We start from the raw sequence: 22,806 nt of genomic DNA, 5'->3' as shown, positions 1-22,806 counted from the left end.
CTGCGATAGCATTGCTAGTAACGAAAAGCGAAGATGTAGTGCTAGGTCACAACCTCACAATTCATACACCACATGCAGTGTCAGCCTTGCTAAATTCTGCCCAAACCAGACACGTCTCATCAGCGCGGTTTACAAGATGGGAATTGGCACTAATGGCCCCCGTAAACATCACCATAAGGAGATGCAGTGCATTAAATCCTGCAACATATCTCCCAGGTGTGCCTGGACAGGCACAAAGGGTGGAGGATGAGAGTGGTGGGGAAGGAGAATTTAATACAAAGGAGGACACACATGATTGTATGGAATATTTGACCCAAAATTTTACCGCAAGGCCTGACATCAGTGACAACCCACTGGAAGATGTAGATCTTACCTTCTACACGGATGGTAGTTGTCACAGACAGTCGGACTCGGGAGACTTGTGTACTGGATACGCAGTCGTAGATGACCAAGGCACCATAGAAGCAGAACCGCTAGGCCCACCTCACTCAGCCCAGGTTGCTGAACTGGTCGCCCTAACCAGAGCATGTGAATTGGCTAAGGGCAAATCAGCCAATATCTACACCGACTCTAGATACGCATTCGGGGTAGTCCATGATTTCGGAGCCCTATGGCGCCTCAGAAATTTCATGACGGCAGCTGGTACACCGGTAGCGCATGCAGCTCACATAAAAAGGCTTCTAACAGCGATACAGGAACCCGACAGAGTGGCTGTTATCAAGTGTAAAGCACACACATATAGCCAGGACCCAGTATCACTTGGTAACAGCCGAGCAGACGAAGCTGCTAAGTTAGCAGCTGGTACCCCCAGACAGACAGACAGACACCACACAACTGATGGTATTTAATACCATCAACACACAGAAGCTGTGTGAAATGCAAAATTTGTGTTCCACACAGGAAAAGGCAGTCTGGAAGGCAAAGGGATATGGCCAGGAGTCCTCAGGACTCTGGACGGATGGACAAAGTAAACCAGTGGCCCCCAGAGCATATCATCCATGTTTAGCTGAGGCAGCACACGGGCTGACTCATCTGGGCAAGGAGGGAATGTGCAAGTTGGTAAGAGCATATTGGTGCGCCCCAGGATTTTCATCTCATGCAGGTAAGAGAGCAATGTCATGCCTTACCTGCTTGAGAAAGAATATCGGAAAGGCAATACCAACAGAACCATCTCATATCCCACCTACAGGCGGCCCTTTCCAGGTAATACAGATTGACTTTATACAATTAACCCCTTGTCGAAATTTGAAATATGTACTTGTTTGTATAGATGCATTCTCAAATTGGGTCGAAGCATTTCCGGCGGCCACAAATACCGCTATGTTCACTGCTAAGAAAATTGTGCAGGAATTTGTATGTAGATATGGTATCCCTAGAATTATCGAAAGTGATAGGGGTACCCATTTTACAGGTGATGTCTTTCAAGGAATGTGTAAGTTGATGGGAATTGATAGCAAGCTGCACACTCCATACCGTCCACAGGCGAGTGCGAAGGTGGAAAGAGTGAACAGCACTATTAAAAATAAACTGAGCAAAGTTATGGCAGAAACAGGATTGACATGGCCAGAAGCTTTACCCATTGTACTATACAGCATCCGAACCACTCCCAGGTCCCCTCTTAATCTGTCTCCCTTTGAAATCTTGTTTGGTCGACAACCGCATGTTATGATTAACCCTCAGGATGATTTGAAGTGTAACAATGAAGTGACTGTAAAGTACCTGATTAACATGAGTAAACAGCTAAGGAATCAAAATGATAATTTGAAGTTAGTGATTCCTGATTTACCAGATAGTAATTGTCATGACATTGAACCTGGGGATTATGTAATGATACGGAATTTTCTACGCTCAGGTTGCCTTATTGACAGATGGGAAGGACCATACCAAGTCTTATTGACTAGCACTACAGCATTGAAGGTTGCCGAGAGAGAGACTTGGGTTCATTCGTCCCATTGTAAGAAGGTTGCTGATCCAGAGAGGTCCCGTGATAAGGAACAGACGGTAGAGGAAGTTGTATCACTGGAGTGTCTGTTCCAGGAGGACTGAGGCGGCACCTGAGCATTGAAAATCACAAGATCAAAAGCAGTTGTCGATTCCCTGTTCCCTTTTATTGTTTTTCTCCACTTCCCATCCCCTCTCCCTCAAATTATTTTTTCCTCCTTCTCATTCTTCTCCGTTTCCTCCTATAAGATGGACTTGCCCCAAGAGACTGTGATCCGGATTTTCCTGTTGACCATGATGTTGACCAGAGCAGTCTGTTCCGGCGAGAGTACCATGGAGGTCGAGAAAGGTTCTGGAATGGGTTCTGATGACAAAGATGGAGGCGTAGTTTTCCAAGAACAACTTAACCAACAAGTAAAGGCGAGTATCAGAAAACGATCCGATAGCATTGACAATAGAAGGAATTGTGAAGGATTGTTAGCTGAAGAAAACTGTATCTGTAGGCTCTGTGACAATGTAGTTGAGGATGGGTGCATCAAGAAATGCCAATCCAGTTTTAATATCCACATGGACCGGCACCCCTTGAGTGACTATCACTCCTTAGTGGGTAGTGTGTTAAATCAGATTGTTGGGTATGCTCTCAAGTACCTCAAGGTCATAGCAAATCAGGACTAGTACCATTTCCTTTAACGGTAGGGGAGGTACTTGAGCTAAAGGGTGGGAGACCGGTGGACAGGAGGTTTAATATCTCCAGTCCTCCTAGTTTGAAGCTCCACCAATATCATGTGGATAGATCCCTAATATGTTTTAACATTTCCAATCCCCGAAAGCCGGGAAATTGGGAAGTGTCATGGAGTAACCAAACCATGACCTTTTCATATAGAGCATATAGAATGCACATATAGAGCTTATACGCCACATAGCCAGTAGAGAAAAATCTTTCCGATATAGGTATACCCTAGGAAGTATGATTACGAGAGTTGGAGAGGTATCACCAGGATACTGTGCACATATCGTACAAACTGATACGTGTACCAGACAGATGGGAGAATTAGGGTTAGGAGATTTCACATGGAAGATGTGCAATATGGTTATGTCCTACTCCGTCCCATATGTTCTCCCCGATGATGCATATTTCATATGCGGGAGGAAGGCGTATAAGTGGCTTGCCCCAAACTCTGAAGGATTGTGTTATATTGGAAAAGTACTGCCTGAAGTAATGACTGTATCACATGCCAAAATGAAAGATATACACCGTGGTGCCCAAGCTCCTTATACTCACACCCACTACGAGCACGTAGTTAAAAGGCAACTGACAGAAAGGACAGAGCATTTGGCCTCTGACATGATCCATGAATCCACCGGGATTCAGGTCCTACTTGCGTTAGATTTCACTCGCACCGCTAGAGGAGTGCTGAACTATAGATATATCTTTGCGCTTGCAAATTTGTTAGACAATATCACAGAAATGTATGATGACACGTTTAGGTATACCGGAAGAGAACTTCAAGCTTATAAAATAGAACTTGTTCAGCATAGAATGGTTCTTAATTATCTCACAGCAGTAACAGGTGGATATTGTGTCACACTGGCAACGCAGTACGGCGTGAAATGCTGCACATATATAACGAATAGTACCGAGGATCCGGTCGAGGTCATAGACCAAAAGATGGACGATATTCTCCAATTAAAGTGGGAATTTCGCAGGAGACACAATCTCACCCTTGCTGCTGTGGGTAATGAGCTGACTGGTTGGCTGTCATGGTTGAACCCGCGAAATTGGTTCTCTGGTTTAGGAGAATGGGCTCAAGGAGTCATAATGGATGTAGGGAAGTTTCTCCTATGTATCTTAGGTGTTGTCATAACGATTGGCTTGATATTTAGATGCGGTCAGGCTTTAATGAAGTGCAAACGTAGTACCAGGGTAATGAGTCTAAGGAGTGAGGAAATTGTAATTCCAATGGATTTGATTTATGACCCAACTGTAGAAACAATGATGTGATGAAAATGCGATTATACGGTCCGTTTCTTTCACCTGTTTTTCCGTTTTTTCCAAGGTAAAAAGACCCACTTTTGACGAGGAATTTGATGACCCTGTATACAGACAACTGATGGATTAAAGAAGAAGTTTTGACAACCTTATACACAGATATTTGATGAACTATGCCATAGACCCCCAGTTTCCCTAGAAATTTTAAAATTACGCTAGCCCAACACTTTTGTAAGTCTATGGACATTGACAAAGCTTTTTGCCCACACCTTTTGGCAAAAGCCCAAAGAAGACTGCATTCAACAGACACCGAACAAGACTTCAACCGACAAATGTTCATTAACCTGACATAGAATACCACTGCATTTACCATAATTGTGTCTTATCTTCATCTCTACAACCTTCAGGTAATTACACACATAGTCGATAGGGAATACCCGCACAGATATCAGCAATCACATATTCCCCCATTCATGTATCAACTAAAATGTGCTCCCCCATTTTGTTACAACCACAGCCGAAAAGAGCTCGGTAAAGTTTGACAGCCCATCCACAGACCCGTACCACGGGATAAGAAGGAATTCGAATGTATACTTCGCAATACCTCGAAGCTTGATTTAAAACACGTACGGCACGATGATACATGACCCCCCCCAAACATGGATTCATACACACATGCTTCTGCTATCTCAATAGGTCATACCCTTTTCCTACCTTCTCCTCTCCTCCCCTACCCAATCATAGAAATGTATTTACACTTGACATATATTTTTCTCTTTTTGAAATGTTTTAGGAAGTGGCAGTTATTGTTGACTGCCAAAGGGTGGACTGTCAAAGTCAGAAAAATATCACGCTACACACTGCCATATTTGCACCTCATGCGAGTGCCTGTTGCACGTTCATGAGCCCTGCCGTGCGTGCGCATACTCGCTGTTGCGTGCACCCGCGGGCGCACAGTGTGCGCATTTACGGTAAAGTTTATGTGCGTCTGGCGGGCGACTCGTTCGTAACATATTTTAACTATATAATGTATTTTGTAGATTATGGTCCCTTTGATAGAATCTGAAAGTTTAGTTAAGGTAGCATGTTCATAGACAGAGAGATCCCTCTTTGTTTGATACGAAGGGTCAGACAAGGGTTATACAGTGGTGTTTAGTATCCATCGGAAGAGTATTTAATTAGCAATATTCCGGTGTTGGTTTGAAGCAGATTAATCGCTCGTGCGAATAGTTATGGACATAAGAAGTTTATGTACTTTTACTATTATTTGCACTTACTTATCCATGCGGCGGGAAACCTAGTTTCCCACCCACCTGAGCAGTTGGAAATAGTCACAGCCCACCTGTATGAATCAACCTATGACCTTTTGTTATAATGCGAAGACGAATTCCTGTGTCCAATGAACAATGAGATTGTAGGGACCATTGAATTGTATTGTGTGTGGGGCATAAATAGACAAGCCGATCATATCCAGCTCTCACTCTTCAACGGTTCTCATTGCTGATAATCGGGAGCTGGATATCCAGAGGCGCATGCGATTGTTTCCCTTGAGCGTAAGTTTTCTCCGCAATCATATTGTCTTTATTGGTATTGTGGGCCATATCTCTCTCTCTCTCTTCTCCTCTTTCTCTCATTTTCCCTTAAACGTACTTGTATTGTATTGTATTTCCTGTGTAGTTATCTGGTTAGTTAGTCTATGTTATATTGGTAGTGTATGACTTGTATGGTATTATTCTTTTGCAAGTATAACATTCATATAAGGCGTTAGACCCTAAGCCCGGTATTTGTGTATTTCTTATAGTGTTAAGTATTCTCAGAGCGTCGGAGACGCTCAAACAGCTTTAAGTTAATAAGGTTACATTGTGTTGCATCTACACCCCACCATTACACTAAGATTTTTCTGTATAATACATTGTTCATGGTTTACATGTAAAGGTTTAACGTTGTGAGCGTCTGCGCCGCTGGTGATCTCCTCGTGGTCCCGAGCGTCCGCTACGCTATAGCGAACCATAACGTTAGTCGGCAGCCAATAGCGGGCCTGCCTGTGATCTCTTGGCCGTGAGCGAACGTAACGCGTGAGCGTCTCGACTACGGCTAAGCGATTGTTACGCAACGTGCGTACCCTTACGGTACTCCAGACGTCAATAGCGTACAGTGTTCTTAGGCCTCTTAAAGGGTTTTAAGTAAGATAAACATTTAGCTTTATCATAGAGTTGAGTATATACACTGCTCAAAAAAATAAAGGGAACACTTAAACAACACATTCTAGATCTGAATGAATTAAATATTCTTATTAAATACTTTGTTCTTTACATAGTTGAATGTGCTGACAACAAAATCACACAAATATTATCAATGGAAATCAAATTTATTAACCCATGGAGGTCTGGATTTGGAGTCACACTCAAAATGAAAGTGGAAAAACACACTACAGGCTGATCCAACTTTGATGTAATGTCCTTAAAACAAGTCAAAATGAGGCTCAGTAGTGTGTGTGGCCTCCACGTGTCTGTATGACCTCCCTACAACGTCTGGGCATGCTCCTGATGAGGTGGCGGATGGTCTCCTGAGGGATCTCCTCCCAGACGTGGACTAAAGCATCCACCAACTCCTGGACATGATGTCCCAGATGTGCTTAATTGGATTCAGGTCTGGGGAACGGGCGGGCCAGTCCATAGCATCAATGCCTTCGTCTTGCAGGAACTCCAGCCACATGAGGTCTAGCATTGTCTTGCATTAGGAGGAACCCTGGGCCAACCGCACCAGCATATGGTCTCACAAGGGGTCTGAGGATCTCATCTCGGTACCTAATGGCAGTCAGGCTACCTCTGGTGAGCACATGGAGGGCTGTGCGGCCCCCCAAAGAAATGCCACCCCACACCATTACTGACCACTGCCAAACCGGTCATGCTGGAGGATGTTGCAGACAGCAGAACGTTCTCCTTGGCGTCTCCAGACTCTGTGAGAACCTGCTTTCATCTGTGAAGAGCACAGGGCGCCAGTGGCGAATTTGCCAATCTTGGTGTTCTCTGGCGAATGCCAAACGTCCTGCACGGTGTTGGGCTGTAAGCACAACCCCCACCTGTGGACATCGGGCCCTCAAACCACCCTCATGGAGTCTGTTTCTGATCGTTTCAGTAGACACATGCACATTTGTGGCTTGCTGGAGGTCATTTTACAGGGCTCTGACAGTGCTCCTCCTGTTCCTCCTTGCACAAAGATGGAGGTAGCGGTCCTGCTGCTGGGTTGTTGCCTTCCTACGGCCTCCTCCACGTCTCCTGATGTACTGGCCTGTCTCCTGGTAGCGCCTCCATGCTCTGGACACTACGCTGACAGACACAGCAAACCTTCTTGCCACAGCTCGCATTGATGTGCCATCCTGGATGAGCTGCACTACCTGAGCCACTTGTGTGGGTTGTAGACTCCGTCTCATGCTACCACTAGAGTGAAAGCACCGCCAGTTTTCAAAAGTGACCAAAACATCAGCCAGAAAGCATAGGAATTGAGAAGTGGTCTGTGGTCACCACCTGCAGAACAACTCCTTTATTGGGGGTGTCTTGCTATTTGCCTATAATTTCCACCTGTTGTCTATTCCATTTGCACAACAGCATGTGAAATTGATTGTCAATCAGTGTAGCTTCCTAAGTGGACAGTTTGATTTCACAGAAGTGTGATTGACTTGGAGTTACATTGTGTTGTTTAAGTGTTCCTTTTATTTTTTTGAGCAGTGTATTAATATGGTTGCTCACCATATCTTGCCATATTTCTAAAAGTGTCCATGCAATCAGAATTCTCTTTAGTAAAAAACAAACCATAATTGCCTATACCACCCAGGGACTAACTACACTACTAAATATCCCGCACCTGTCAACACGGATCAGCCCCTCTGTCAGTCAGACTAGGGCAAATGACTACATATAGAGAAGGAGGCCTATTTATTAAATGTAGGTGTTACTGATATAATGTCAGGTGGTATGCCCCATGTAACTGATTTCAGAAACCAGCTCTTACACCGATGGTGTGTCCTGTGGTGGAATGGCCAGAGTGCTGCATTACCCTATACAGCTCCTGCTGCTGCTCCATGATGTGGGCAGTCTGTGTAGAGTGATGTCATCAGTGGAAGTCACCGGCGCGTTTCGCAGAGTTCCTTCTCACATAAGGGCAGCAGATGTAAGAGCTACTCTGTAGGCTAGAGCCCTCACCCACCGCAGCAGATGGGAACCATTGGAGTGTTGGGAGGGGGAGGTACGGAGGGGGGAGGGGGGGGATTGGGTTACACGTTACAAGTGGAGAATGATGATCAGGAAACATAAGATAAGGAGAGAGTAGAGAGATCTTATATCCTACATGGTCTTTCCTCTCTCCCAATGTCACTTAAGGTCCTGCAGCAGTTACATCGGGTGGTATTCATGTGACCGCCGGTCAGCTGACCGACAGTCACATGACCTCCTCCGTGAGCCCGACGGCTCACTATCCCGATGGTCGGCATGCCGACCAACAGGGACTATTTCCACTCGTGGGTGTCCACGACACCCATAGAGTGGGAATAGAACCCGTGGCGACCGCAGGTCGCCACCGAGCCCGCAGCGTGGCAAGCGCAGCGAGCCCGCAAGGGGCTTGCTGCACTCGCCCCTCCCCGCCGGGATCCCGGCGTCGGTATGCTTCCGGGATCCCGGCGTCGGTAAGGTGACCGGCGGTCAAAAGACCGCCGGTCACCAGTACTACACCCGTTACATCTGGTCACAAGTTAAGCAGTTTGTGGAAGGGGGGCATCAAATTCCCACTAAACTCATATCTTGCCACTGCCCCAGTTTACTGCAGACTGTAGATACATGATCCAGTGTCCACCAGGCATCCATGTTATTGCTATATCAAGTATACAGTGCATCCGGAAAGTATTCACAGCGCTTCACTTTTTACACATTTTGTTATGTTACAGCCTTATTCCAAAATGGAATAAATTCATTGTTTCCCTCAGAATTCTACACACAATACCCCATAATGACAACGTGAAAAAAGGTGTGCCAAGCTTGTGGCATCATATTCAAAAAGACTTGGGGCTGTAATTGCTGCCAAAGGTGCATCAACAAAGTATTGAGTAAAGGCTGTGAATACTTATGTACATGTGATTTCTTAGTTGTTGTTTTTTTTCCATAAATTTGGAAAAATCTCAAAAACACTTTTTTCACATTGTCGTTATGGGGTATTGGGGGTGATTCCGGGTTGTTCGCTCGTTAGTTTTTTTCCCTACGGACCGATTAGTCGCAAACTGCGCAATGTTCGCAGTGCGCCTGCGCCAAGTAAATTAGCACAAAAGTTAGGTATTTTACTCACGGCCTAGCGAAGATTTTTCATCGTTCTGGTGATCGTAGTGTGATTGACAGGAAGTGGGTGTTTCTGGGCGGAAACTGGCCGTTTTATGGGTGTGTGCGGAAAAAGGCTGGCGTTTCTGGGAAAAACGCAGGAGTGTCTGGGCGAACGCTGGGTGTGTTTGTGACGTCAAACCAGGAACGAAACTGACTGAGCTGATCGCAGTGTAGGAGTAAGTCTGGAGCTACTCAGAAACTGCTAAGAAATTTCTATTCGCAATTCTGCTAAGCTAAGATACACTCCCAGAGGGCGGCGGCCTAGCGTGTGCAATGCTGCTAAAAGCAGCTAGCGAGCGAACAACTCAGAATGAGGGTCATTGTGTGCAGAATTTTGAGGGAAACAATGAATTTATTGTGGAAAAAGTGAAGCGCTGTGAATATTTTCCGGATGCACTGTACATAAACTGCAGTGGAACTACATGTCCCAGCATGCCTGGGTAGCGGCTGTTGGCAAAGACATTTTAACTAGTTTTGGGTTCTGCGGACGATTTTCAGGAGCCTCACGGCTGATCCGGGACAGCAGGCGAGTGTGCGATGCGCCCACCCGAGGGTCACTAGCGTCGGCCTCAGATCTTTTGTACATGCAAGAAGATGTGGGGCTGTCGCTAGCGATGACATGCTGCCATATTCTCGTCGCTGCCGCCATTGGCAAGTGTGTATGCCTTTGCCGATGCCGGGTCCCTTCGCTAACTATGTCACGCTGGGTACACATCGTCAGGTGTTACACATATTAACCCTCAAAAAGAGAATAAAAAAAGAAAGAAAAATGTATTTATTGTTTCTTTTCCATAGATAGTGAATATAAGCACGTCCCTGGCCTACACAGGTGTCATCACAACAGTACAAAGTCCACCCAGAACGTGTGTATGTGTATGACACTTTATGACAAGAGATAAACATTTTTGAAATGAACTTGAGAATTCCTGGAAATGATTTCAACAGAAGGGAGGAGCCAGTTGTTACAGTTGCTTTCACTATCCATAGTAAGCAGCATTATAACTCATACTGTGTATGACAACACAACTATCTATTATCTTCCTGTAAGTCGGACAGTTTGTAAGCACCAGGCGGCATTATACGAATGCAGAACATAGAGAGGGAAAACCATACACAGGACATCCGACAAGTGTACGTGGACAACAGCTCTCAGCTGGAATATGAAACTTAACACCATAAGTATGTTTATTTAATAGTATCTGTCTGTCTTGTAGGAAAGTTCTGCAGAGCAACCGGAGACTAAGCAAGGGCTGCCAGCAGGCTATAACCCAGGAGGCCGTGCCAACTTGCTAAGGTGAAGTATAGGAAGAAGAGATGGTGAGGACAGCCCGGGACGCCCTAGTGACCGCCCTGGAAAACTTGGAGAAGAAGGGACTAAAGAAGTTCAGGAACAAGCTGAATGACTGGCCAATCAAAGAGGGATTTAGCAAGATCCCAAGAGGCCAGCTAGAGGACAAATGCCCTGATGACGTTGCTAATAAGATCAGGGACTTCTACACGTTTCCCTATGGGATCCAGGTGGCCTTGGCTGTTCTAGAAGCTATAGACGAGAAGGAAGTGGCGTCGGGACTCCTTGCAGACCTGAGAAATGGTAAGAGACCAACCAACGAGACATGGGAGAATAGTAACAGTTGTAACGGGTGGGGGGGTGTCACAATCAGCAATGGCCGCAAAGTGCCCTCGTTCCAGCCGCTTCTACGGCACCATCGTGGCAGATTTTTCCACATAGCCATAGAGTTGCGCAGGAAAGTTTGTAATGTTGGCGTACAGTAATTATTAGTGATGTGGGTACTCTGACATCACAACCGCACTTCACCAATAAATGAATACCCACCAAAGATTTAATTTCTTTAGGTGTGACTAGATTTGCAGTATTTTTACAACCTATGTAGTAAAGAACAAGAAGGGGGAAGTAAACGCTGATATAAATAATGGTAATTGTGTTGGCAGCGCGGAGCTTATGGGCTGTTTAGAGCTATTGAGTAATATTTGCTCTGTGGGGAGGAAAGGAAGTTTCTTTGTGTAATAATAATAACAACAGCTTGCAGCGGGAGAAAGGGAGAAGTTAGACAGTGTGCGTGACAAACTGCTGCAGATGAGGAGGGGAGCCCCCCGCTTGCAGAAAATCCTGTAGAACCAGAGGAAAACGCATTGTTGTCTTTTTAAACCAGCTGAGAACTCACCAATCTCTGACATTACATGCTCTCACAAGTCCAATACTATGTGTGCACGATCACTGCAAAGTTTTTTGGAACAGCGTTGAGTGTTGCAAACAAACACCCGTTAAATGCAAGTACTCCCCAAGCAATAGCTGCTTACTGTAAGTTGTGAGGTCTTGGTACATACTTGCCTACTCTCCTGGAACGGCCGGGAGTCTCCTGAAAATGGGGTAGCCCTCCCAGCCGCTCGGAAGAGTGGCCAAGTCCCCCAGGTTCGGCCACCATCTGCTTCCCAGCTGCCCTTGCTGAGTGAAGCTCCCCCCCCCCCCCCCCATGGCCCGATAATGCCCCAGACTCCCAGATTTGTGTATGCAGACATGGGGAAGTGGAAAAAAAAATCAGTGAGTCCGCAATTTCTTTCAGACTTAGGGGGGCCGATCCTAATTGAATCGGCATCCGGTTGTCTTATAGCTGTTTGGGGATTTCTTGCCTTTAACCACTTGCCAGCTGATGCGACCAGTCAAGCTAGGCTTTCCCTGACACGGTCACATTTGATAGGACCATATCAGATCACCCATCGTCTGCTGCTGGAAGGTAATCTTCTGACAGCCGCCATGCTCAGAAGGTCTCACCCCCCAGTCTCCTCAACCCAGCCTAGGCGTAGAATGGCGATTCCATGAAGACTATCTTCCAGAAGCCCAAGATCAGGGCAGTTGCTCCCAACCTTCTTTTCCCCTGGCGGGAGCAACAGTCGCCGGCTATGATTGGTGATACAAACAGGATCTTTGCCTCCCATGCTCTTCCCCTCGTCCAGGCAGCAGTGATGGGTGATGCTAACAGCATCTCTGTGCCCAGCCTCTCCCCCTCATCCAGGCAGCAGTGATGGGCGATCCTAACAGCATCTCTGTGCCCAGCCTCTCCCCCTCATCCAGGCAGCAGTGATGGGCGATCCTAACAGTATCTCTGTGCCCAGCCTCTCCCCCTCGTCCAAGCAGCAGTGATGGACGATCCTAACAGTATCTCTGTGCCCATCCTCTCCCCCTCGTCCAGGCAGCAGTGATGGACGATCCTAACAGTATCTCTGTGCCCATCCTCTCCCCCTCGTCCAGGCAGCAGTGATGGGCAATCCTAACAGTATCTCTGTGCCCATCCTCTCCCTCTCTTCCAGGCAGCAGTGATGGGCGATCCTAACAGTATCTCTGTGCCCATCCTCTCCTCCTCGTCCAGGCAGCAGTGATGGACGATCCTAACAGTATCTCTGTGCCCATCCTCTCCCCCTCGTCCAGGCAGCAGTGATGGGCAATCCTAACAGTATCTCTGTGCCCATCCTCTCCCCCTCGTCCAGGCAGCAGTGATGGGCAATCCTAACAGTATCTCTGTGCCCAGCCTCTCCCTCTCTTCCAGGCAGCAGTGATGGGCGATCCTAACAGTATCTCTGTGCCCATCCTCTCCCCCTCGTCCAGGCAGCAGTGATGGGCGATGATCAGGAGCTCAATAAACTCTAAAGTCACCCGCTGTGTGCAGCACAGACAGCATCTAGACGGGCTGAACTGTCATTTTAGACACACATCTAGTAGCCCCCAGGTACATTGTACGGTGAGCTGCTCCACTGTAGTGTGTCGGTCGGCCCTCAAGCATCTTCGTAGCTGACATTCTCTTCTCACATCAATGGCACGTGGCGCTCCGCAGTATCCACTTTGGTTATTTGCAATGGTGCCATTTGTCCAGTCACGATACACCAGCACCACGCGGACAGGTCACACACTGCGCTGTGTCAGAAATACCGCCACCCTCGTCCTGAAAGCCAATAATCATCCCTTACTGCAACTCTGATAAATCGCCCCTTTTACCTATTACATCAACGAGTGATGTGTGCAGACGGCCTATCAAACCTTATATGCCCACCAAGCCAGCGCACGTCACGTGACATACTTTATGGGCTACGCAATGCCGACGTCACATGTAGGAGGTGGTCATAATAATGAGACTCAACCGTGTAATATTTGTTTAAACCTGATTCAGTATAATTTTCTTACCAAATATGCAGGTTTAAATACATAATTTGATAGTCATAAAAAATTTACTGCCTTGAGCTATCAGTCCCCGCTTGTAATACAGAGTACAGCCTGCAGTGGATAGGACAGCACTGATAATGTGTATTTGCAGAGGAACAAATTCTAATACTTACCTGGGAAATTACGTGATTGCGTAACCCTGGCAGCACATCCAGGCGTCTCGGCCTTGAAGGATCACTACTCACAAGACTATATTTAACTAATTAAGCTACATATAGTGTCAAATATCCAGAAACATCTCAGGGATTACAGGTACACGTCAGGATCACTCAAGCAGAGCGAGCGCCTTACACCGTCCTTATTCTCACCAAGGGGCATATGTTAAATATTAAGTATCTGCATGATTTGAGGAGGGACTGCAGACAAAGCATCCTTCATTGACTGCTTTGAGGGCTAAGCAATCGCTGAATTTACAGGAGAGGGATGAGAAGGGCATATGTGATCACTTTACCTTATACTGCTAACTGAGAAGGCTGCTGTTGGAGACTCTAGCCCGTCGGCCTTCTGGTCAGTTTTATATAGGGCAATATGTCACCTCCAGCATTGTGCCCACTTTTCACTGTTAGGATTTGCTAGGTGATTGTCTGGAAGTCATTCTTATGGGTAGTGACATGACATCAGTAGAATGCTCCTATATTCCATGCACTCTAAGACCACCTTTACCTGCCAGGTGGAGCTGGGGTTTTCCATCAATGCTCTGTGATGTAGAATATATTAACATTTATAATCGCAATCTAAGGGTACAGCATGCTGACATATGTACAAAGCCATGCCTGCCTGCTCCATAGACACCAGGATAAACAGAAACAGTTGTCGTGTGGACTAACCTTACATTTCTGCCTTTTAGTGGATGGCTTTGTGTTTGACCGAGCGAACTTATCCTTGAGTGACCTGTAAAGGTGAGCAGAGTCTAGGCTTCCTCTCTTATGTCTCAATGACAGGTCCATGCTAATAGTATACTATATAAACGCAACAGGATAAGGAAGACAGGGCTTATTCTGAGTCACACTCAAAGTGGCTGAAGTTGCAGGCAGGCGCGGAAGCCGGATCTATTACCTGCTAATGCCGCCCACTGATATTACCATAATGCCAAACCATCCCAATTTTGGCAGGCCGTCCCCACTTCTCGCACACAGACCGCATTGTTGGGAGGAGGGAGGCTTTCCAGAGTGAGTAGTAAAGAGATGCCGAAGACACCCATGCCCTTATTTATCGAGTGATAAATTGCACCAGCCAACCAGCTCCTAGCTATCATTTTTCAAACAAAGTCTGTAACATGGACGTTAGGAGCTGATTGGCTGGTGCAATTAATCACTCACAGTGAAATTGATCACTCATTGACAAATAAGGCAATAAGTTGGCCACCCACAAGTCAGGGTGATCAGGTCATCTCCACCCAGTTCCCACCCCAAAGCCCTTTTTTTCACAGAAAGTCACATCTGGGCAAGTTGCATCTGAATAAAAATAGGACAGATTCTCCTCTGCACTCTGCATTCGCCATTTGCGTCTGAATTAGAATCATCCCCAAAATGTTAGTCACAGAGAGAGGATGGACAAAGTAGATAAATATAAAAATGACAGTGTATCAAGGGTATAAAGAGAAATAAAATGAAAGAATGATATGACAGAAGGATGTGGGGAGAAAAGATTCGGTAAAGGAATACATTGATTATAGGGCGGGTAATGTATCATACGTGAAAATGGAGAATGATGGACAAATATGTGAATACGCTGTTTTGTAATTCCAGTTACTCCTCTTCTCCCTGAACCCACCAGAGAGCACTTTGTGATTGAACACCGGGGGGCTCTGTTAAGCCGGATGTCCCTGGTGAGTCCGCTCCTAGACACACTTCTGCAGAGGAAACTGCTGACATATGAACAATACGACGCTGTCCTCAGTAAGCCAACTAATCAAGACAAGATGCGAGAACTCTACAGCCATGCCAGATCCTGGGGGAACACAGACAAGGACATGTTCTATGAAGCCATGAAGAAACATAATGCTCCTCTCATCCGGGACCTGGAAAGTGCCTAAAGCTTTCCCCGAGTAATAGTAATGCAGCTACAGCGTCCTGTATCTGCAGAGATGTGCCGAGTGTCCCATCACACTGTACATTGGTGCCACCATGGAAATGCTCTAATGGCCGATACCACACAGCACATTCCTCCTACGTGTCATTCCACCTGGAAATGCTCTAATGGCCGATACCACACACCACAGTCCTCACCATTCCACCATAAACATCACAATGGAAAGACAACAAGATGGCCGATAATCCCTCTGTATTTCTATAAGCGACTGGGACAGTTACCTTACCTGATATATCCCATAACACGCCAAGTCTCATGAATCAGTAATTAGCTAATTATTGCAAGGTTTTAACATAATTCCACACAATGTGAAAATGTATGTTATAGCTGCGTGGGAAATATTTCCTATATTGTCTTCAAACTTTTTACAAAAGATGTAAAATAAAAATAAAAAAGACCTCGTACTGTAGTTGATTAATCATAAATGTATCTAGCTGCTAAGGATGGAATGAGCAGTAGCAGATACACTTTAGGCCTGACTGACCATCTCATTGTTTCTTATTGGGATGTCAGACAGACGAGCACTTAGGGAGTTTTAGAGTGCCCTGGGCAGTGAAAAGAAAGTTCTTAGGAGGAGAGAGCAGTAGGTAGATGAAAGAGAGCTCCATGTAGGGAAGGAAAAGCTAATGATGAACTCTGATCGGTGCAGGTTTTTTCTTTTTAAATGGCATTGAGTTCCCTCCTAATCACTTACCATCCCTGAATCTGAGCATTGGGCTGGTATTAAAAAACGGGGGGGGGGGGAAATGGCAACTAACCAAAACTGGTCAGCACAAGGCTGGAATCCCTAGGAAAGTGGGGACCCCCCCAAAAAATTGGGGTTCCCCCTCCCCAGGGGCAACCAGCTCTAGGCTGAATTCTCTTCTCCGCACTCCCTGGGCTTTGGGTATAGAATAGTGCAAATAAACGATTAAAACCCCCCATTGATCTTTACAGGTGGACTACAGGTCCCAGCAAGGATGCCTGGGCTTGATGCCACTTTTTTACCACAAGCACATGCCAGTGCCGCACATCAAAGACCTGCTGGCACCTGTAGAAGTAATATTAAACATAAAACACACATAGAATATTGTATTATTTTAATAAATACAAACACCCCCACACGCCCCTCGTTGCCTCATTTATTATTCAAAGAATGTTGGTGGTCACGTCCTCTTCAGTCCATGTATCTTGGCAAAATCCCTGAAGTTCTGTTACTCCTGGAGACCTGTTGTGAATGACGGGTCACTCTCCATAGGAATGAATGGGGACACTGTAATTCCTCAGTTCACAGCTGTTCCCACAGTGTGTACGCACAGAGACACACTGTATCAGAAATGTACTGGGCGTTCCAAGGCGGTGGCTGGTCAGTGGCACAAAGGCATATGCCCCTTAAACCGTAACTTGAATATAGAACCATGGGAAAATAAGAATTTACTTACCGATAATTCTATTTCTCGGAGTCCGTAGTGGATGCTGGGGTTCCTGAAAGGACCATGGGGAATAGCGGCTCCGCAGGAGACAGGGCACAAAAAAGTAAAGCTTTACTAGGTCAGGTGGTGTGCACTGGCTCCTCCCCCTATGACCCTCCTCCAGACTCCAGTTAGGTACTGTGCCCGGACGAGCATACACAATAAGGGAGGCATTTTGAATCCCGGGTAAGACTCATACCAGCCACACCAATCACACCGTACAACTTGTGATCTAAACCCAGTTAACAGTATGACAACAGAAAGGGCCTCTTAAAGATGGCTCCTTAACAATAACCCGAATTAGTTAACAATAACTATGTACAAGTATTGCAGATAATCCACACTTGGGATGGGCGCCCAGCATCCACTACGGACTCCGAGAAATAGAATTATCGGTAAGTAAATTCTTATTTTCTCTATCGTCCTAAGTGGATGCTGGGGTTCCTGAAAGGACCATGGGGATTATACCAAAGCTCCCAAACGGGCGGGAGAGTGCGGATGACTCTGCAGCACCGAATGAGAGAACTCCAGGTCCTCCTTTGCCAGGGTATCAAATTTGTAAAATTTTACAAACGTGTTCTCCCCCGACCACGTAGCTGCTCGGCAGAGTTGTAATGCCGAGACCCCTCGGGCAGCCGCCCAAGATGAGCCCACCTTCCTTGTGGAGTGGGCTTTTACAGTTTTAGGCTGTGGCAGGCCTGCCACAGAATGTGCAAGTTGAATTGTGTTACAAATCCAACGAGCAATCGACTGCTTAGAAGCAGGTGCGCCCAACTTGTTGGGTGCATACAATATAAACAGCGAGTCAGATTTTCTGACTCCAGCCGTCCTTGCAATGTATATTTTTAAGGCTCTGACAACGTCCAACAACTTGGAGTCCTCCAAGTCGCTAGTGGCCGCAGGCACCACAATAGGTTGGTTCAGATGAAATGCTGATACCACTTTAGGGAGAAAATGCGGACGAGTCCGCAGTTCTGCCCTATCCGAATGGAAGATTAGATAAGGACTTTTATAAGATAAAGCCGCCAATTCAGATACTCTCCTGGCAGAGGCCAGGGCTAGTAACATAGTCACTTTCAATGTGAGATATTTCAAATCCACCTTTTTCAATGGTTCAAACCAATGGGATTTGAGGAAATCTAAAACTACATTTAGATCCCACGGTGCCACCGGAGGCACCACAGGAGGCTGTATATGCAGTACTCCCTTGACAAAAGTCTGGACCTCAGGGACAGAGGCCAATTCTTTTTGGAAGAATATTGACAGGGCCGAAATTTGAACCTTAATGGATCCCAATTTGAGACCCATAGATAATCCTGATTGCAGGAAATGTAGGAAACGACCCAGTTGGAATTCCTCCGTCGGAACCCTCCGATCCTCGCACCACGCTACATATTTTCGCCAAATGCGGTGATAATGTTTCACGGTGACTTCCTTCCGTGCCTTAATCAAGGTAGGAATGACTTCTTCTGGAATGCCTTTCCCTTTTAGGATCTGGCGTTCAACCGCCATGCCGTCAAACGCAGCCGCGGTAAGTCTTGAAAAAGACAGGGACCCTGCTGTAGCAGGTCCCTTCTCAGAGGTAGAGGCCACGGTTCGTCCGTGAGCATCTCTTGAAGTTCCGGATACCAAGTCCTTCTCGGCCAATCCGGAACCACTAGTATTGTTCTTACTCTTCTTTGCCGTATGATCTTCAATACCTTTGGTATGAGCGGCAGAGGAGGAAACACATACACTGACTGGTACACCCAAGGAGTTACCAGTGCGTCCACAGCTATTGCCTGTGGATCTCTTGACCTGGCGCAATATTTGTCCAGTTTCTTGTTGAGGCGAGACGCCATCATGTCTACAATTGGTCTTTCCCAACGGTCTATTAACATGTTGAAGACTTCTGGATGTAGACCCCACTCTCCCGGATGAAGATCGTGTCTGCTGAGGAAGTCTGCTTCCCAGTTGTCCACGCCCGGGATGAACACTGCTGACAGTGCTATCACGTGATTCTCCGCCCAGCGAAGAATCTTGGCAGCTTCTGCCATTGCACTCCTGCTTCTTGTGCCGCCCTGCCTGTTTACATGGGCGACCGCCGTGATGTTGTCCGACTGAATCAACACCGGCTTTCCTTGCAGGAGAAGTTCCGCCTGGCTTAGAGCATTGTAGATTGCTCTTAGTTCCAGAATGTTTATGTGAAGAGACTTTTCCAGACTCGTCCATACTCCCTGGAAGTTTCTTCCTTGTGTGACTGCTCCCCAGCCTCTCAGGCTGGCGTCCGTGGTCACCAGGATCCAATCCTGAATGCCGAATCTGCGGCCTTCTAATAGGTGAGCCTTCTGCAACCACCACAGAAGTGACACCCTTGTCTTTGGTGACAGGGTTATTCGCAGGTGCATCTGCAGATGCGACCCTGACCATTTGTCCAACAGATCCCTTTGGAATATTCTTGCATGGAATCTGCCGAATGGAATTGCTTCGTAAGAAGCCACCATTTTTCCCAGGACTCTTGTGCATTGATGTACTGACACTTTTCCTGGTTTTAGGAGGTTCCTGACCAGATCGGATAACTCCTTGGCTTTTTCCTCTGGAAGGAAAACCTTTTTCTGAACCGTGTCCAGAATCATTCCTAGGAACAGCAGACGAGTTGTCGGGATTAAATGGGATTTTGGAATATTCAGAATCCACCCGTGTTGTCTTAGCACCTCTTGAGATAGTGCTAAAGCTGTCTCCAGCTGTTCTCTGGACCTTGCCCTTATTAGGAGATCGTCCAAGTATGGGATAACTAATACGCCTTTTCTTCGAAGAAGAATCATCATCTCGGCCATTACCTTGGTAAAGACCCGAGGCGCCGTGGACAATCCGAACGGCAGCGTCTGAAACTGATAGTGACAGTTTTGAACAATGAACCTGAGGTACCCCTGGTGTGCGGGGTAAATCGGAACGTGTAGATACGCATCCTTGATGTCCAAGGATACCATAAAGTCCCCTTCTTCCAGGTTCGCTATCACTGCTCTGAGTGACTCCATCTTGAACTTGAACTTTTTTATGTAGAGGTTCAAGGACTTCAGATTTAGAATAGGCCTTACCGAGCCATCCGGCTTCGGTACCACAAATAGAGTGGAATAATACCCCTTTCCTTGTTGTAATAGGGGTACTTTGACTATCACCTGCTGAGCGTACAGCTTGTGAATGGCTTCCAACACCCTCTCCCTTTCGGAAGAGACGGTTGGTAAGGCAGACTTCAGGAAACGATGAGGAGGATCCGTCTCTAATTCCAACCTGTACCCCTGAGATATTATCTGCAGGATCCAGGGGTCTACCTGCGAGTGAGCCCACTGCGCGCTGTAATTTTTGAGACGGCCCCCCACTGTCCCCGAGTCCGCTTGAGAGGCCCCAGCGTCATGCTGAGGTTTTTGCAGGAGCCGGGGAGGGCTTCTGTTCCTGGGAAGGAGCTGCCTGTTGGTGTCTCTTCCCTCTTCCTCTGCCTCGTGGCAGGTACGACAAGCCCTTTGCTCTCTTATTTTTGTAGGAGCGAAAAGGCTGCGGTTGAAAGGTCGGTGCCTTTCTCTGTTGGGGAGTGACTTGAGGTAAAAAAGTGGATTTCCCGGCAGTAGCCGTGGCCACCAAGTCTGATAGACCAACTCCAAATAACTCCTCCCCTTTATACGGCAAAACCTCCATGTGACGTTTTGAATCCGCATCGCCTGTCCACTGTCGTGTCCATAAGGCTCTTCTGGCTGAAATGGACATAGCACTCACCCGAGATGCCAGTGTGCAAATATCCCTCTGTGCATCACGCATATAGATAAATGCATCCTTTATTTGTTCTAACGACAGTAAAACATTGTCCCTATCTAGGGTATCAATATTTTCAATCAGGGATTCTGACCAAACTACTCCAGCACTGCACATCCAGGCAGTTGCTATAGCTGGTCGTAGTATATGCATGTGTGTATATATTCTTTTGAATAACTTCCATCTTTCTATCTGATGGATCCTTAAGTGCGGCCGTCTCAGGAGAGGGTAACGCCACTTGTTTGGATAAGCGTGTGAGCGCCTTGTCCACCTTAGGGGGTGTTTCCCAGCGCGCCCTAACCTCTGGCGGGAAAGGGTATAATGCCAATAACTTTTTTGAAATTATCAACTTTTTATCAGGAGCAACCCACGCTTCATCACACACGTCATTTAATTCTTCTGATTCAGGAAAAACTGTTTGTAGTTTTTTCACACCATACATAATACCCTGTTTTACGGTATCTGTAGTATCAGCTAAATGTAACGTCTCCTTCATTGCCAAAATCATATAACGTGTGGCCCTACTGGAAAATACGTTTGAATTTCTACCGTCGTCACTGGAATCAGTGCCCGTGTCTGGGTCTGTGTCGACCGACTGAGGCAAAGGGCGTTTTACAGCCCCTGACGGTGTTTGAGGCGCCTGGACAGGCATTAATTGATTGTCCGGCCGCCTCATGTCCTCAACTGACTGTTTAAGGGAAGATAAACCATCACGTAATTCCACAAATAAAGGCATCCATTCTGGTGTCGACCCCCTGGGGGGTGACATCTGCATATTTGGCAATTGCTCCGCCTCCACACCAATATCGTCCTCATACATGTCGACACCACGTACCGACACACACCGCAAACTCACAGGGAATGCTCTAATGAAGACAGGACCCACTAGCCCTTTTGGGGAGACAGAGGGAGAGTCTGCCAGCACACACCACAAAGCGCTATATATACAAGGGATATCCTTATATTAAGTGCTCCCTTATAGCTGCTTTAATATATATATATATAGCCATTAATGTGCCCCCCCTCTCTGTTTTACCCTGTTTCTGTAGTGCAGTGCAGGGGAGAGACCTGGGAGCCGTTCTGACCAGCGGAGCTGTGACAGAAAATGGCGCCGTGTGCTGAGGAGATAGGCCCCGCCCCTTTTTCGGCGGGTTCTTCTCCCGCTATTTTTCCAGTCAGGCAGGGGTTAAATATCTCCATATAGCCCCTATGGGCTATATGTGAGGTATTTTTAGCCTTGTATAAGGTTTATATTTGCCTCTCAGAGCGCCCCCCCCCAGCGCTCTGCACCCTCAGTGACTGCCCAGTGAAGTGTGCTGAGAGGAAAATGGCGCACAGCTGCAGTGCTGTGCGCTACCTTATGAAGACTGAGGAGTCTTCAGCCGCCGGTTTCCGGACCTCTTCACGCTTCAGCATCTGCAAGGGGGTCGGCGGCGCGGCTCCGGGACCGGACTCCACGGCTGGGCCTGTGTTCGATCCCTCTGGAGCTAATGGTGTCCAGTAGCCAAGCAGCAAATCCACTCTGCATGCAGGTGAGTTTACTACTTTCCCCCTAAGTCCCACGTTGCAGTGATCCTGTTGCCAGCAGGACTCACTGTAAAGAAAAAAACCTAAACTAAACTTTCTCTAAGCAGCTCTTTAGGAGAGCCACCTAGATTGCACCCTTCTCGTTCGGGCACAAAATCTAACTGGAGTCTGGAGGAGGGTCATAGGGGGAGGAGCCAGTGCACACCACCTGACCTAGTAAAGCTTTACTTTTTTGTGCCCTGTCTCCTGCGGAGCCGCTATTCCCCATGGTCCTTTCAGGAACCCCAGCATCCACTTAGGACGATAGAGAAACATACATACACTGGTAGTAACCTTCAGACCAACAAACCTTAAGCCAAAATATTCATCATTGAAAAGTAGTGTGGTAAATGTATCAATCCTTCTAAAGAGTAAAGCAGA

General features: G+C 46.8%; 1 protein-coding gene across 1 annotated transcript; it reads left to right on the top strand.

Moving 5' to 3' along the window:
* The first annotated feature begins 10,269 nt into the window (after window positions 1-10,269).
* On the top strand, window positions 10,270-16,031 carry PYDC1 (pyrin domain containing 1). Its single transcript, XM_063935222.1, has 4 exons — window positions 10,270-10,428; window positions 10,512-10,888; window positions 14,379-14,430; window positions 15,280-16,031. The coding sequence occupies exons 2-3, from the start codon at window positions 10,612-10,614 to the stop codon at window positions 14,426-14,428; spliced, it is 327 nt and encodes a 108-aa protein (XP_063791292.1). The 5' UTR covers window positions 10,270-10,428; window positions 10,512-10,611; the 3' UTR covers window positions 14,429-14,430; window positions 15,280-16,031.
* Window positions 16,032-22,806: the final 6,775 nt, after the last annotated feature.

The sequence above is a fragment of the Pseudophryne corroboree genome, chromosome 7, assembly GCF_028390025.1.
Source record: "Pseudophryne corroboree isolate aPseCor3 chromosome 7, aPseCor3.hap2, whole genome shotgun sequence".
In the NCBI taxonomy this organism is placed as follows: Eukaryota; Metazoa; Chordata; class Amphibia; order Anura; family Myobatrachidae; genus Pseudophryne; species Pseudophryne corroboree.
This window is presented reverse-complemented; position numbering and strand designations above follow the sequence as displayed.

Coding starts and splice junctions, on each gene's coding strand:
- PYDC1 (XM_063935222.1), top strand. CDS start 10,612: ATGGTGAGGACAGCCCGGGACGCCCTAGTGACCGCCCTGGAAAACTTG. Junction 10,889..14,378: donor CCTTGCAGACCTGAGAAATG/GTAAGAGACCAA, acceptor TCTGCCTTTTAG/TGGATGGCTTTGTGTTTGAC.